General features: G+C 36.4%; 1 protein-coding gene across 1 annotated transcript; it reads right to left on the bottom strand.

The window, feature by feature from the left end:
- Positions 1 to 8,438: 8,438 nt before the first annotated feature.
- Positions 8,439 to 13,411, bottom strand: crygmxl1 (crystallin, gamma MX, like 1). The gene is made up of 3 exons (XM_048192556.1): positions 13,277 to 13,411; positions 9,151 to 9,429; positions 8,439 to 9,060 (listed from the first exon to the last, which is right to left on the bottom strand). The coding sequence occupies exons 1-3, from the start codon at positions 13,409 to 13,411 to the stop codon at positions 8,797 to 8,799; spliced, it is 678 nt and encodes a 225-aa protein (XP_048048513.1). The 3' UTR covers positions 8,439 to 8,796.
- Between the last annotated feature and the right edge of the window lie 1,685 nt (positions 13,412 to 15,096).

The following is a 15,096-nucleotide window of genomic DNA, read 5'->3' as shown; positions in this document are numbered from 1 at the left end:
CATATCATGCATTTTTAAACAATTTACTTTTTTTTTTACATTAAATTAAAATAAGCTTAATTTCAATTAAGATTTGAAAACAATTACATAGTACATCAACCTATTTAAAATATTAAGGTAAATTAAGTTCATTTCATGATGCCCTCAATACACTTTTTAGATTGCATTTTATTTTTGGTAATATCGTAGTTTTTCCTATAAACCACAACAAAGCAGAAGAATATATGGACAATAATGAAAAAAATGTGTGTTACTACTTAATAGGTATTTTGTTTTGCAATAATCATTTGACCTGTAGGGCGCGCTGACGACTCAAGTGCAGCAGTGCGCATGCCTAAGAGATAAGTGGAGACAGAGTTTATAAAAACGAATAGAAGCTGAAGCAAAGGTGGAATCTATATATATTTTTAGATTATAATGTTTAAATTGTTGTTTTGTTAAGATAAAAGTCCATTTACAACAGAGGTTCTAGTTCATTGTGACTTTCTCAACTAACTGAGGTGAGTTTTCTCTGAGGTAGGCCCTACGTTCTGCACGTGGTACGAAGATATGATGATTTTTATCCAATGTTTAATGACTATAAAATTCATAAAAGCATTATGAGCCTTGAATATTTAAAATATTTAAATATTTATTGAGGGTTAGTGCAATTTCAGTCCACTGGCATGGAAAAAGGTGCTCAAGACGCTAGAGGTTTCCCAGCGGGCACCTTGATTATCACTTGATATCAATTTGACATCAAATGTCAAGACTTGATCAAGATGCTGTATAACATCATTTTAAGGTAATTTTGGACAGCAGTTTCTTCCAGTGGTAACTGGGTGAAAAGAGGAAGTTAATACCTACACTGAAAGTGGATTAATGTATATGCAGGCCAGTATGTTTGGTATTCAGTTTACATCAAATCAATGTCATGGTTTAGATGTCAAATTGATGTCACATGTGACCCTGGCCCACAAAACCAGTCATAAGGGTCAATTTTTTGAAATTGAGATTTATACATCATCTGAAAGCTGAATAAATAAGCTTTCCATTGATGTATGGTTTGTTAGGATAGGACTATTTGAAAATCTGGAATCTAAGGGTGCAAAAAATCGCCTTTAAAGTTGTCCAAATGAAGTCCTTAGCAATGCATATCCAATAATTTGTGTGTTTGCTGATATTTATTGCATAATATGAATTCTTTGTCCTGATTAAGTTTAAAGGATTAGTTCACTTTCAAATGAAAATTACTCCAAGCTTTACTCACCCTCAAGCCAACCTAGGTGTATGTGACTTTCTTCTTTCTGATGAACACAATTGGAGATATATTAATAAATATCCTGATGCATCCGAACTTTATAATGGCAGTGAACAGGGGTCACGAGTATGAGCTGAAGAAAGTGCTTCTTAAGCAAAGCAATGCATTTGCCTAAAAAAACCAAAACATCCATATTTACCAAGTTATAAAGTAAAATATCTAGCTTCTGCCAGACAACCTTCCGTATTCTACTTACAAAGTGTAAAACTCTCAAAGTGTAAAACTCTGTTACAAGATTTCATTGACAGTCAGTTTTTCTAGGTTACAACATCTCAATGACAGTCGTTTTCAGTGTCAGTCAGTTTTGTTCCTTTTTTTTTCATGAGATTTCAAAGATAGTCAGTTTTGTTCCGTTACAAAATTTCAATGATTTTGCTGGTTTTGCTGGCTTATGAGATTTCAGTTTTGCTGGCTTATGAGATTTCAATGACAGTCGGTTTTGTCATCATTGTCTGCATTGATCTCAATGACGGTCATTTTCAGTGTCAGGCGGTTTTGTTCTGTTTTGAGATTTCAAAAACTGTCGGTTTGTTCATTTGTTCTTTTACGAGATTTCAAAGACAGTTGGTATTGTTTCATTACGAGATTTCAATGATGGTCAGTTTTGTTCCATTACGAGATTTCAATAGGTTTTGCTGACTTATGAGATTTCAATGACGGTCGGTTTTGCTGGTTTATGAGATTTCAGTGACAGTCGTTTTCAGTGTCAGCCGGTTTTGTTATGTTACGAGATTTCAATGATGGTCGGTTTTATTCAATTACAAGATTTCAGTGATGGTTATTTGGTTATGAGATTTCAGTGACGGCATGTATTTTTCGGTTACCAGATCTCAATGACGGTCAGTTTTGTTCCTTTACGAGATTTCAATGACAGTTGGTTTTCAGTTTTGTTCAGTTACGTCTCTTTTATTCGGTTATGAAATTTCAGTGACGTCCGTTTTTTTTGGCTTACGAGATTTCAATGACGTCGGTTTTGCTGAGTTATGAGATTTCAATGACAGTTGGTTTTGTCGTCATTGTCTTCATTGATCTCAATGATGGTCGTTTCAGTATCAGACGGTTTTGTTCTGTTTTGAGATTTCAAAGATACCTGCCTCCCATGCTGGTGATTCACATTTGAATCCGCTCAGGGCGGGGCAGTTAGGACCGGGTAGGGTTATGTTAGTGTCATGACCCGGATGGAATGAATGATTAAGGGGGTGAGTGTAATGAAGACCAGTAGAGAACCTTACAGATAAACCTTTCTCCCCGACCTCAAGAGTCGGTTTTATTCCTTTGTTCTTTTTACAAGATTTCAAAGACAGTTGGTTTTGTTTCGTTATGAGATTTCAGTGATGGTCAGTTTTGCTGGCTTACAAGATTTCAATGATGGTCGGTTTTGCTGGCTCATGAGATTTCATTTCGGTTTTGTCATCATTGTCGTCATTTATCTCAATAACGGTCGGTTTTGTTTCTTTACGAAATTTCAATAATGGTTGGTTTTGTTCTGTTGCAAGATTTCAATAATGGTCAGTTTTGTTCCGTTACAAGATTTCAAAGACGGTCGGTTTTGCTGGTTTATGAGATTTCAATGAAGGTCGGTTTTGCTGGCTTATGAGATTTCAAAGACAGTCGGTTTTTCTGGCTTATGAGATTTCAATAACAGTTGATTTTGCTGGCTTATGAGATATCAATGACAGTTGGTTTTGTCGTCATTGTCTTCATTGATCTCAATGACGGTCGTTTTCAGTGTCAGACGATTTTATTCTGTTTTGAGATTTCAAAGATACCTGCCTCCCATGCTGGTGATTCACATTTGAATCCGCTCAGGGCGGGGCAGTTAGGACCGGGTAGGGTTATGTTAGTGTCATGACCCGGATGGAATGAATGATTAAGGGGGTGAGTGTAATGAAGACCAGTAGAGAACCTTACAGATAAACCTTTCTCCCCAACCTCAAGAGTCGGTTTTATTCCTTTGTTCTTTTTACAAGATTTCAAAGACAGTTGGTTTTGTTTCGTTATGAGATTTCAGTGATGGTCAGTTTTGCTGGCTTACAAGATTTCAATGATGGTCGGTTTTGCTGGCTCATGAGATTTCATTTCGGTTTTGTCATCATTGTCGTCATTTATCTCAATAATGGTCGGTTTTGTTTCTTTACGAAATTTCAATAATGGTTGGTTTTGTTCTGTTGCAAGATTTCAATAATGGTCAGTTTTGTTCCGTTACAAGATTTCAAAGACGGTCGGTTTTGCTGGTTTATGAGATTTCAATGAAGGTCGGTTTTGCTGGCTTATGAGATTTCAAAGACAGTCGGTTTTTCTGGCTTATGAGATTTCAATAACAGTTGATTTTGCTGGCTTATGAGATATCAATGACAGTCGGTTTTGTCGTCATTGTCTTCATTGATCTCAATGACGGTCGTTTTCAGTGTCAGACGATTTTATTCTGTTTTGAGATTTCAAAGATACCTGCCTCCCATGCTGGTGATTCACATTTGAGTCTGCTCAGGGCGGGGCAGTTAGGACCGGGTAGGGTTATGTTAGTGTCATGATGGAAGTGAGGTTTAAGGGGGCGAGTGTAATGAAGACCAGTAGAGAACCTTACAGATAAACCTTTCTCCCCGACCTCAAGAGGCGCACTAGCAAAGGATGTTAGAGACTGTGTCTACTGGTCTTAAAGCCCAAAGTATAGTTCACTTTATAGTTCACGTATGCGGGGGTCAGCGTACAGAGTGCGCAACACAAATTTTGTTATCAGAGGAGTATGCGCACTGTCAATTTTTTTGTAACCGTGCCTACTTGTGTGCACAGGTCGCACATGCACAATTAGTTTATCCACAAGGTGGCAACTGTGCCCTGGGGCGTCGATTCACAAGGTAGTCAAAGAAAACTAAACAGAACAGACTGGAAAGCATGCACGCAAGCTACAGCGACTAGGGATGGGCGATACCAATCATTTTCTTTCCGATCCATTACCAAGTACTTTCAAGACAAGTATCGACGATATCGATACCAATACCGATACTAATCTTGATTTTGAAAAAAGTGTGGAGTATTGTTTTTTGACAAACGTCACACGAAGCTTAATCATTGTTAACTGGAGTGTAATAACTCCAGATTATGCTTATTTTTCTTTCAGTCATGACCGCAGCCACGCACTCGTCTCCCTTTAAAATCCTGCGCTGTGCGTGCTTGCTTGTCTTTGACAGAGTGAGCGAACACTGTCTCGACAAGCGGAGATACAGCAGAAGAAGATGTAGTTCCCATTGCCGTTCCTATTTAAGTAAATTGTAAATAATATACGGCGTACTACTATTATTAAAATATCCCAATATCAAAAAAAAAAAAACAGATAGGATCGATACTTCCATTTGAGAATCGATCTTTTTGATACAACACCAGTATCGAAAGTATCGATACTTTAGGAGCAATCCGCCCATCCCTAACAGCGACGATGGAGGCCTAAGACTGTGCGAAGAGGTTAGAAAGCACTCTCATTTGTACAACTTTAGCATGAAAGAATACAAAGATGTTTACATGGGTTGTAACTCGTGGCGAGAAATTGCTCAAAACTGCACATGCATCAAACGCTTGTGTATGCGTACAAGTTGAATGAAGTATACTTTCCAAGACTGTGCATTCGACTGAGAAAAAAAAAAAAAAAAAAAAAAAAAAAACGAAGTATATCCAGGACATATTTTTTGTAAAATGTGTTGTGAAAATGAAATTTTACATATATACAGTATCTCCATTAAATTTTTTCAGATACCAAATATTTTGAAAATCAGATACACACATAAACTTCTGGTGATGCATGGATTAGTGTTTTATTATTATTATTTATCTATTTATCTATTTTATTATTTATTTTATTATTTTTTGTGTGTTTTCATGCACCTTTGGTGAAAGTTTTTGTTCTGACCAGCAGGGGTCACCAGTGTGTGGTGTTTCAAATGCTTTGAAACAGTGAATAATTTTTGCTATATTTTGCTATATCTGCTATATTTTTCTATATCTTCCAAGATATAGACCAGGTTCAACCCTGCTTAGCTTCAGTGGGTGTGCAGGTGAAAGCTTCCGGTTGACCACTGCAGGGCTTCACAAGCATCTTTCCAACCATAGACCCTCTTATGTAGAAATATAAATCTCAACAATGGTGACATGCTTTATGCCACAATGCATTCTATCTATAACAGACCATTATTAAGTTGAAATTAACTGCATTACATCTACATGATAAAACAAACAAACAAAAAACACTAGGATTAGAAACCTAGATGATGACAACCTCTTCATCATCAAGTTATCAGCATCACCTGACAACATTTTCCCATGCTAATTTTGCCACAGCTAACACAATTTCAGCAGCAAGAGAAAAACTAACACTAAAGGTATGTTTACCTGTACTAAAAACAGAAAAGTTTTTTCTTTGTACAGATGACAATGTTATCAAAAATTCCCATTCACATGGATCCACGCAAACGACTAAAAACACAGTATTGCACATTCCAGACAAGTAGCCACTTTAGAGTCCCCGATCATGTTTGATATTTACAACTCTTTATCGGGCTGTCTTTGACATTAATATTGACTTTGATTCGACCGGACTGTGAGACCACACGCCTGTTGATTGCAGGGACGATTTCACAGTGACAAGAGATCTCACTTTCGTGGCATGTTTGTGGCTGCCAAGTTTTAGTTTTATTAAAGAAGCACCCAACATCCGGTATAGATGACGCTTGCTCATTCTCATTGGCTATCGCTGGTATCACATCAGAGGCAGCCCGATCAAGAGTCGTAAATATCAAGCATGTTTGATCTTTATGATTTGAGATCGAGGACCAGTTAAATAATCGTAATAGAGGATTTTTTGGAAAAAAAATTATTTGCGGGGTGCAAATTGGGCTCAAAATTGTGCTTAAAATCTTCAAGTGTGTGGCCAGCCTTACTTAGTATTTTGTGACACTCAGTTCCTTTTTGATAGAGGATGACATTGTCATTGTTCCATTAGTTATTTTACAGAAATAATGAGCATGCACATTTGAAAAATAAATATGATTTATTTTGAACAACATTTTTTTTCTCCAGATATTTAACTGATTCCTACTTGAATATGATGATCATCTTGCAATAAAAGGCAACTAATTACAGAAAAGGGGCTTTCTCGTTGCTAGGTAAGACGATCTGTTATACATTTTTGCATATGCCACTTGAAAGTCTTAATATGATTGTCTTTTAATAGGTGTAACCATACATGTGCCATGATTCAGTTCAATAGAAAATATTGTGGTCATGATTCAGTACTCTCATGACACTTTAAACAAAAAATAGCTTCTTCTTTTTTTTTTGCTTCTGAAACAAACAAATCAATTAATTTTTTTTTGTGTGTAAAATTTAACAAAGTATTGTTCATTAAAGCACAAGAAAAAAAAAAGGTTTCACATCAGAAATCGACTCTGTACCTGTGATGATTTAAACCTATGTTTACTACTCCCTCTGGTGTTCAAATATTTTGCTGGACTTGGAAAAACCCTTCTTGTAATATGATCCGTTTTTCTTATCAACAGTGGAAATGTCAAAAAAAAAAAAAAAAAGCATAAAAATGTTTATGCATTATTATACCTACATCTTTTCAGTGCTATATTTAATTTAAATGGCAAGATGTGTTTTTGATGTGGTAATCCACCAAATATTTTATGCAATAATACTTTTCTTAATGACATTTAAAATAGGAGTTAAAGAATATGCTAGAGCTGAAAGCTTTTTATATTGACAGACCATGTTTTAAAACTGGTACTTCCATTTGGACTGATGGGTTGTGTCATTGTGAAGGACACTGTCTTGTGAACTATGAAACAAATAAAAATGATCCAGCAAAAACAGTCAAAAGGAGAGGTGAAAAGGAAGATGTTTTAATTGGTGTGTTTATGTATAATTCCTGATGGAATGACATCAAATGTAGAAATAGTGCAAATAGATTTTATAAATAATTGGATTAAGAGATTTTTTAATGTACAGGAAGAAAAACAAATCTATCATTTTTATTAATTGTCCAATTGTCTTTTGTTTTTAATTTTAGTGATGGATAGTTTTACTGTCTTCTAAAGACCTATCTATTCAGTGTTTATCTATTTCAGCATTAAAGAGTTCACACTGTTTATATTGTGTGCTTTTCTACAATATGGTCACAGTGGTGACCTCATCTACACATAAACTTAGTGGCTGAGACTGATGGACATGATTAATTTATGGTTAAAGTTACCTATAAATGTCTTATGACATGTCGGCAGTAGAGACTGTTGTAGAGACTTGTGTCAGTAGAGACTTTTGGTACAGGCCTGAGCGAAGTTAGAATGTTTGTTGATGAGTATAGAAGTCACTAGAGACTAGTGTTTTAGAGTTTTCATATGAGAGTGTGTTTGACGGGTAGAGGCTTTTGGCGAGAAACAGGCAAGAGGTCAGTACCAGGTGAAGACTTGTGGTGTTCTGTTCTATAAAGTTACATATACAAAAAATAATACATGACTGCAATGATTTTTACTGTCAGTGACAGTAAAAGCCCCCATGGCTCCTTTAATCTGACAGCTTTCTGTGTTTCCATTTATTCAATGTTTTCATGTTCCTCTGAATCTTGTCCTTGTGTTTTTCATTTTGTCATGGAGTTGCTGCTTTGGATGTGTTCCTGTGGAGAGTGCTGTAAATAATACAGTATTTCTTTTCGTAAACTCTGCTTTATTTGAGAATAAATTAGAAATGAGAACAGGTTGTTTTACCAACATTTACTTTGATGTGTAAACAAAAATGATTTGCAGTTTCTAGACATCAACTATATGCAGAGTCAAAGTACATTCTGACAAAACATAAGAAGAATGGTAAAATACAATAAATAGTTACGGCTTTGTATTCAGTAAATAGGACAGAAACTAATATCTAGTTTTCCTTAAAACACAATTGATGTCAAAATATTCTTAAAGTCCCTGTGAACCGGAAGTTGCAAACGACTTTTCTCCAGTGTTGTGACGTATTTCCAAGTGAAACAGAATATTGAATAGAGGGCAGGGTTTTATTTGAGCGCTCCTCCTCTCCATCTCTCGCTCATAGCAGACTAACGGTTGGAGGGGAGTGGTTTATACAACCCAAGCACCGTTGCAGAGGGGAGGAGCATTTTCAGATTTTGATTAAATATTACGAAGCCAAACAATTTTTTTGTGTGGATTGACTTGCAGGGATGAATTATTCACCACAAAATTAGCAATTTCAGCTAACAAAATAAATAAGGTCAATTTTGATTTCATGTACTTTAAAGTATTTGAACCAACTGCCCCGGTTTTTCTTAAAACTGATTGGTATCTGGAATTGCAGCAGGAGGATCATATAGCCTGAATACATTTAAATGTACACATTTGGGTCACATGTTAAAAACATGTTTATTTTATTTTATATTCCAATATTAATGTCAGAAAAGAAAAGGTTTATTGTATAGTTTCTTTCATTCCAAATCTTCTCGCCTTTCATTTTTAGAAGGTAATACGTCTAATAGAACCAACTCTTGAGCTCATGGCACCCCAGTCATTGTACCTTCTGTATTCGCCAGGTCTCAGGAGGTATTGTCTGCCTCTGAAATTAGGGTGCTCATAGAAGATCCAGTATCCATCTTGAACATTGCAAGAATGGATATCATTGTAATGGAAGCGGTCATAAAGGGATGGACAGTCATCAGTGAACTCCATCATCTGACCACCAAAGTCTGAACGTTCGTAGATCATCATTTTGTAGGACCCCTGGTGCTATGGGGTGAAACACATTTATTTAAACATCATTAGCTGTAATGCTAAAATGTATAGGCCAAGCAATACTGTAAGATTTAGAACTTTAAGTAAAAGTGGAGTGCTCACTTGGGGTATCATTCGACAGGATCTGACACAATCATTAAAACCCATCCACCGTTGGTAGTCAGCATACTCGCCCTGGCGCAGAAAGTACTGGTAACCCATAAAGTGTGGTCGCTCATATAACATCCAGTTTCCACTTTCAACCCGAATAGAGTTACAACGTCTGAAATGAGAGTGAAGGTCAGTGCAGTCACTGCTGCACTCGTAGGAACTTCCCTGAAAGTTCTTGTCTTCATAGAAGATGACCTGTAATAGATTTTTGTTGTTTTATTTTATCTTGTTTTTGTTGTTGCATTCACACACACAGCTAAAACACCCCCCTTCCAGCATTTGTGCAGATGACATTGTTTATTAACATTGCAAATATTCAGTGAGACAAAGATATACAAAAGCCTCACCTTCCCCATTGTGTTGAATCAGTGTTGTCCCAGTTCAGTACTGAGAGAGGGCTACTGGTATCCTTTTATATACTTTAGGAAAAGAGACATTGTCAGTGACATCAATTAACTTCAGATGTCAGCTTTTTGCTTTATTGAAAGAGTGGTCAGCTGATGAAGAACAATAGGAATTTGTATCATTTGGCAGCAGACCAAATTATTTTTTTGTCACCTTGTGGAAGACAACAGTGCTGCTAATTAACCCCTTGTTCATGAAAGTTTGAATTGTGATTCTGATGTATTGCATGATAAATACAAAATAATGAGTGACTTTGAAGTTCCTGTCCTCATACAAGATAATCTTAAATGAAAAATTGTATTAAGCAACAATACACTATAGGCCACAGTCTAAAATTAAAATAAATCTGTAAATCAGATTTTAGATTGAATTTACTTTGCCCGTGGTCATTGTTTTGATTTGTCTCAGGATTGCAAGTTCAAATATTTTTTTCATCTCTTTTATACCTTGCTAAACACACGAAGAATACGTTAGCCTGTTGTACAATGTCTGACTGAGTAACATGACATAGAAACCCCTAAATGTTACCATTCAAAGCCTAGAGTTTGTGAGGTGAGGCCCATTGGCCTAAAATTATATTGTTTTTCCTTGAAAAGTGCAGAACGGGAATATTCTTAAATGTTGTTTCATTATAAGATGCAGTTTTATGAGGAAAAAGACCTACACTGTAAAAAAAAATCCCAGTAAAATTTACGGTAAAAAACGGCAGCTGTGGTTGCCAGAATTTTACTGTAAAAAATATGGTAGCAACGTATAAAAAAAAAAATCTGTTAAAAATACGTTAAAATAACATATTTCATTTACTGATATTAATGTTAATTTACCAGTAGCCACATTCAAATCAAGACTCAAAACACATCTTTTTACCTATGCATTTGCAGATTGAGCACTGTGCTATGTCCAAACTGATTGCACTTTATTTTATATGTATTATCTCTTTATTCTTTTAATAATTTTTCCTGTTTTTATTTCATTTTAATGTATTTTATCTTGTTATTTCTTTTATATATTTTTAATGCATTTTAAATACTGCTGTCTGTTTGAAAAAGTTGGGAGAATTAGGAAGAAAGCATTTGTGATTAGGTTAAAATTTGGTAAATTTGGACAAACCATGGGGAAATTTGAGCTGTGATGGATGGTTAAGATATCTCTGGATTACAGTCAGGACACTTTCCAAAGGGGAAATTTCCAAAGGGGAAATTTGAACTGTGTTGCATAGATAAGATATCTCCGGAAGGGGGATTAGGGCTGTGTGGCGCAGTTTGAGGTGTCTTGGCAAAAGAGGAGATTGAAACTTTGTTTATCAGTTTGAAGTGCCTTAACAGGTCGCTAGAGAGCGGTCCTGTCGTGTGAGGTTTAGATCCACTCTGACGGCAACAACAACACAAAACTCCCTAAGACTTCCTAGCTCTTCCATCCAGATAGCAAAATTATCTGTTTTACTGTTATTCCTTATGTTTTATCTTTATTATTCTTCTTTATGTAAAGCACTTTGAATTACCATTGTGTATGAAATGTGCTATACAAATAAAATTGCCTTGCCTTGCCTTGCCTTGCCTTACCAACCTAATGAAGTACTAATATCTGTTTTGCACCTTTATAATACACTGACAGTCACCAAACACAGTGGTGATAAGAGTCACATGATGAATCAAAGTTCATCACAAGCAGCTTTTCCACAAGCTGAGAAGGACAATACTAACATATAGAAGATGCACACAGTGTCATTCACACACACACTAAACACCATCATGGTAACACACATGACATTTTAAAAATGCAATAAACGTTAATTTAACAACATTAGGTGTAACATAAAACCCTAATGTACATAACTGATTAGAAAAAAATGAGAAAAACTAAGAAGAAACAGAGTTATTTCAACGAAAATATATCACATTTGAAGTGTCACGCAGGGAATTGTGGGAATGTCAATTTACAGTTTTTCACTGTAAATTTTACAATGAATTGTTATTTTCACTTCAAAAAACTGTAAATTTAACGATATTTTACCGTAAAATTACAGTAAATGTACCATTAGATCTATTACAGTTATTTACCGTATATAGTACGGGAACTTTCTGTAAACCAATTCACAGTTTTTCACCGCAGCATTTTTACAGTCTTTTACTGTTAAAATCACGGTCATTTTTTACAGTGTATGATCAGCCGCGGTTCTTCGGTATAGGCAGGTGGGGCAGAGCCACCAAAATATTCATCCAAACATATATACACTGAATTAATAATAAATTATAAATGTGTTCAACTATTTTAAGTCGTAAAGTGAGCAGGATATATTAAAACGTAGCGCATGGATTCAGCAGGCATGTATTTATGATACTAAGTGGGGCAGCCGGTCTCACAGCCTTTCCCAGCTCTACAGCGCCCCACAAATTTTCAATGTAAATCTATGGTGAAAAATGGAACTGCAGCACGCTCTCATAGACAGCCATTGGGGCAGATTTCCTGCTTATTTCCACGTGCCTTTACCTTCGTTCCAGACCTATCAGTCCGCTTCAGATATGTGTCTGCATCAGGTTAGTAACTAGTTGGCATGTCTGTTCTTTCTATGTGGAGTAGCGTATTAAAGGTGCCCTAGAACTTATAATATATATAATATAAGTCTAAGGTGTCCCCTGAATGTGTCTGTGAAGTTTCAGCTCAAAATACCCCATTTTTTTAATTCATTTTTTTAACTGCCTATTTTGGGGCATCATTAACTATGCACCGATATATAGGTTGCGGTCCCTTTAATTCTCGTGCTCCCCCTCCCCCGGAGCTCACGCTTGCCTTGAACAGCATAAACACAATTCACACAGCTAATATAACCCTCAAAATGGATCTTTACAAGATGTTCGTCATGCATACTGCATGCATACATCGGATCATATGAGTATTGTATTTATTTGGATGTTTACATTTGATTCTGAACGAGTTTGATAGTACTTCATGGCTAAAGCTAACATTACACACTGTTGGAGAGATTTATAAAGAATGAATTTGTGTTTATGAATTATACAGACTGCAAGTGTTTAAAAATGAAAATAGCGATGGCTCTTGTCTCCGTGAATACAGTAAGAAACGATGGTAACTTTAACCACATTTAACAGTACATTAGCAACATGCTAACAAAACATTTAGAAAGACAATTTACAAATATCACTAAAAATATTGTGTTATCATGAATCATGTCAGTTATTATTGCTCCATCTGCCATTTTTTTGCTATTGTCCTTGCTTGCTTACCTAGTCTGTTAATTCAGCTGTGCACATCCAGACGTTCTGCCCTTGTCTAATGCCTTTCACAATGTTGGGAACATGGGCTGGCATATGCAAATATTGGGGGCGTACACCCCGACTGTTACGTAACAGTCGGTGTTATGTTGAAATCCGCCTGTTTTCCGGAGGTCTTTTAAACAAATGAGATTTATATAAGGAGGAAACAATGGAGTTTGAGACTCACTGTATGTCTTTTCCATGTACTGTACTCTTGTTATTTAACTATGCCGAAGTAAATTCAATTTTTGAATCTAGGGCACCTTTAAACTCTGCAAACTCAGTGGCCTTGGACTGAGTAGCATTGTCTGTCACAAGTTCATATGGGATCCCCCATCGAACAAACATGTTTGTTTAGTCAGATCTGTAATTACCTGCTGGCTTGTGATGGCTTGTAGTTGTGCAATCTTGGTATCGTGAGAACAATAGTCCATGACTATTAGGTATTTCTTGCCATCTAGTTCACAGATGTCCACCTCAATCTTTTGCCATGGACCGCTGGGACTCATCATCAGGGTGGGCTTGCTGACTTGGCAAAACTTGTGTCTCCACTATTTTTGTGATGTTTTGCCAATACCAGGACATCATACCGACGTTTTGGCTCTTTCCCTGCACTAATTGAGTAAACTTTGCTCACCTGTTTCATTTCAGAAGCAGTTTTGCGGCTAAGGAGATTATTAGTATGTGGGCCTTTATGTCCAGAAACTGACGGTTTGTCCTTTTCTTTCCATACAGGCTAAGAATTTGCCGATGCAGTCCAGTTTGCCATCCGGACTCCTGATGTCTGCAAGTGTTCTGGCAAGTTGAGGGTGACTAGGTAGGTTCAGGAATGTTTGTTCAGATATGACTGTGATATCTGCACCAGTATCAATCTTGAACTTTACAGAAGTGCCATTCATTGGTAGCTTCACATGCCACTCATCCTCATTAGCACTTTCAGAAACTGAACCCAGAAACCACGTGCTGTTTGATTCGACCTTGTGTCTGCCACTGGTTATTTCCTTTACTGTCTTTAAACTGGTTATTTCCTTTAGAAAAGATTGAGTACATGTATAGGCCAAATATACTTACACTTTTCTGTGAGTACAAGTCAAGTATACTTAAGTGCAATTTTAAGTATATGTCTGAGAAGTACATAAAAAGTAGACTGAAAGTATACTTTCTTATTTTTAGTTTAAAAGAAGTATACCAATAGCACACTTGAATAAACTTCTGTTTCATAAGGACTTGTGAAGAGTGCACTTCGCTTTGAAACATGCAGTGCAACAGACTATAATACGCAGCCTTTTGGGATTTCATAAGGGCACTAAGCCATATTGTGCTTTCGACTTTAGTTTGTTTGACATATGCTTTGTCATGTTTGAGACCTGTTATGTTATTATGAGAAGCATAAAATATTTTCAGTTCATGAAACTGAGGCTGTAAATAATGGGAAACATTCTCATTTTCAATTGAACATTGACCTTTCAATCAAGTCAAGTCAAGTCACCTTTATAAATAAAGTGCTTGTTACAATACAGACTTTTTTAAAGCAGCTTTACAGTGATAACAGGAAAATAATGCAACAAAGTTTGTTTTGGCTCTATAGCAGCTCTAGAAGAAAATAATGTCATTGTCCAGGTTAAAGGGATAGTTCACCCAAAAATGAAAATTTGATGTTTATCTGCTTACCTCCAGCGCATCCAAGATGTAGGTGTCTTTGTTTCTTCAGTAGAACACAATTGATGATTTTTAACTCCAACCGCTGGCGTCTGTCAGTGGTATAATGCAAGTCAGCGGGAACTTGGACTATAAGAGTAAATAAAACACGACAGACAAATCCAAATTAAACCCTGCGGCTCGTGACGACACATTGATGTCTTAAGACACGAAACGATCAGTTTGTGCGAGAAACCGAACAGTATTTATATCATTTTTTACCTCTAATACACCACTATGTCCAACTGCATTCATCACTCGATTTGTGAGGTGTGATCGCGCTCTGACAACGGCAGTGATGTCTCGCGCATATACTTCAATAAGTGCTAGACATCACTGCCGTTGTCAGTGCGCGATCAGACCGCACGAATCGAGTGATGAATGCCGTTGGACATAGTGGTGTATTAGAGGTAAAATATAATATAAATACTGTTCGGTTTCTCGCACAAACTGATCGTTTCGTGTCTTAAGACATCAATGTGTCGTCACGAGCCGC

The sequence above is a fragment of the Megalobrama amblycephala genome, linkage group LG6 (genome assembly GCF_018812025.1).
Source record: "Megalobrama amblycephala isolate DHTTF-2021 linkage group LG6, ASM1881202v1, whole genome shotgun sequence".
Classification (NCBI taxonomy): domain Eukaryota; kingdom Metazoa; phylum Chordata; class Actinopteri; order Cypriniformes; family Xenocyprididae; genus Megalobrama; species Megalobrama amblycephala.
Note: the sequence above shows the minus strand (reverse complement) of the source record. Positions and strands in the feature narration are given on the sequence as shown.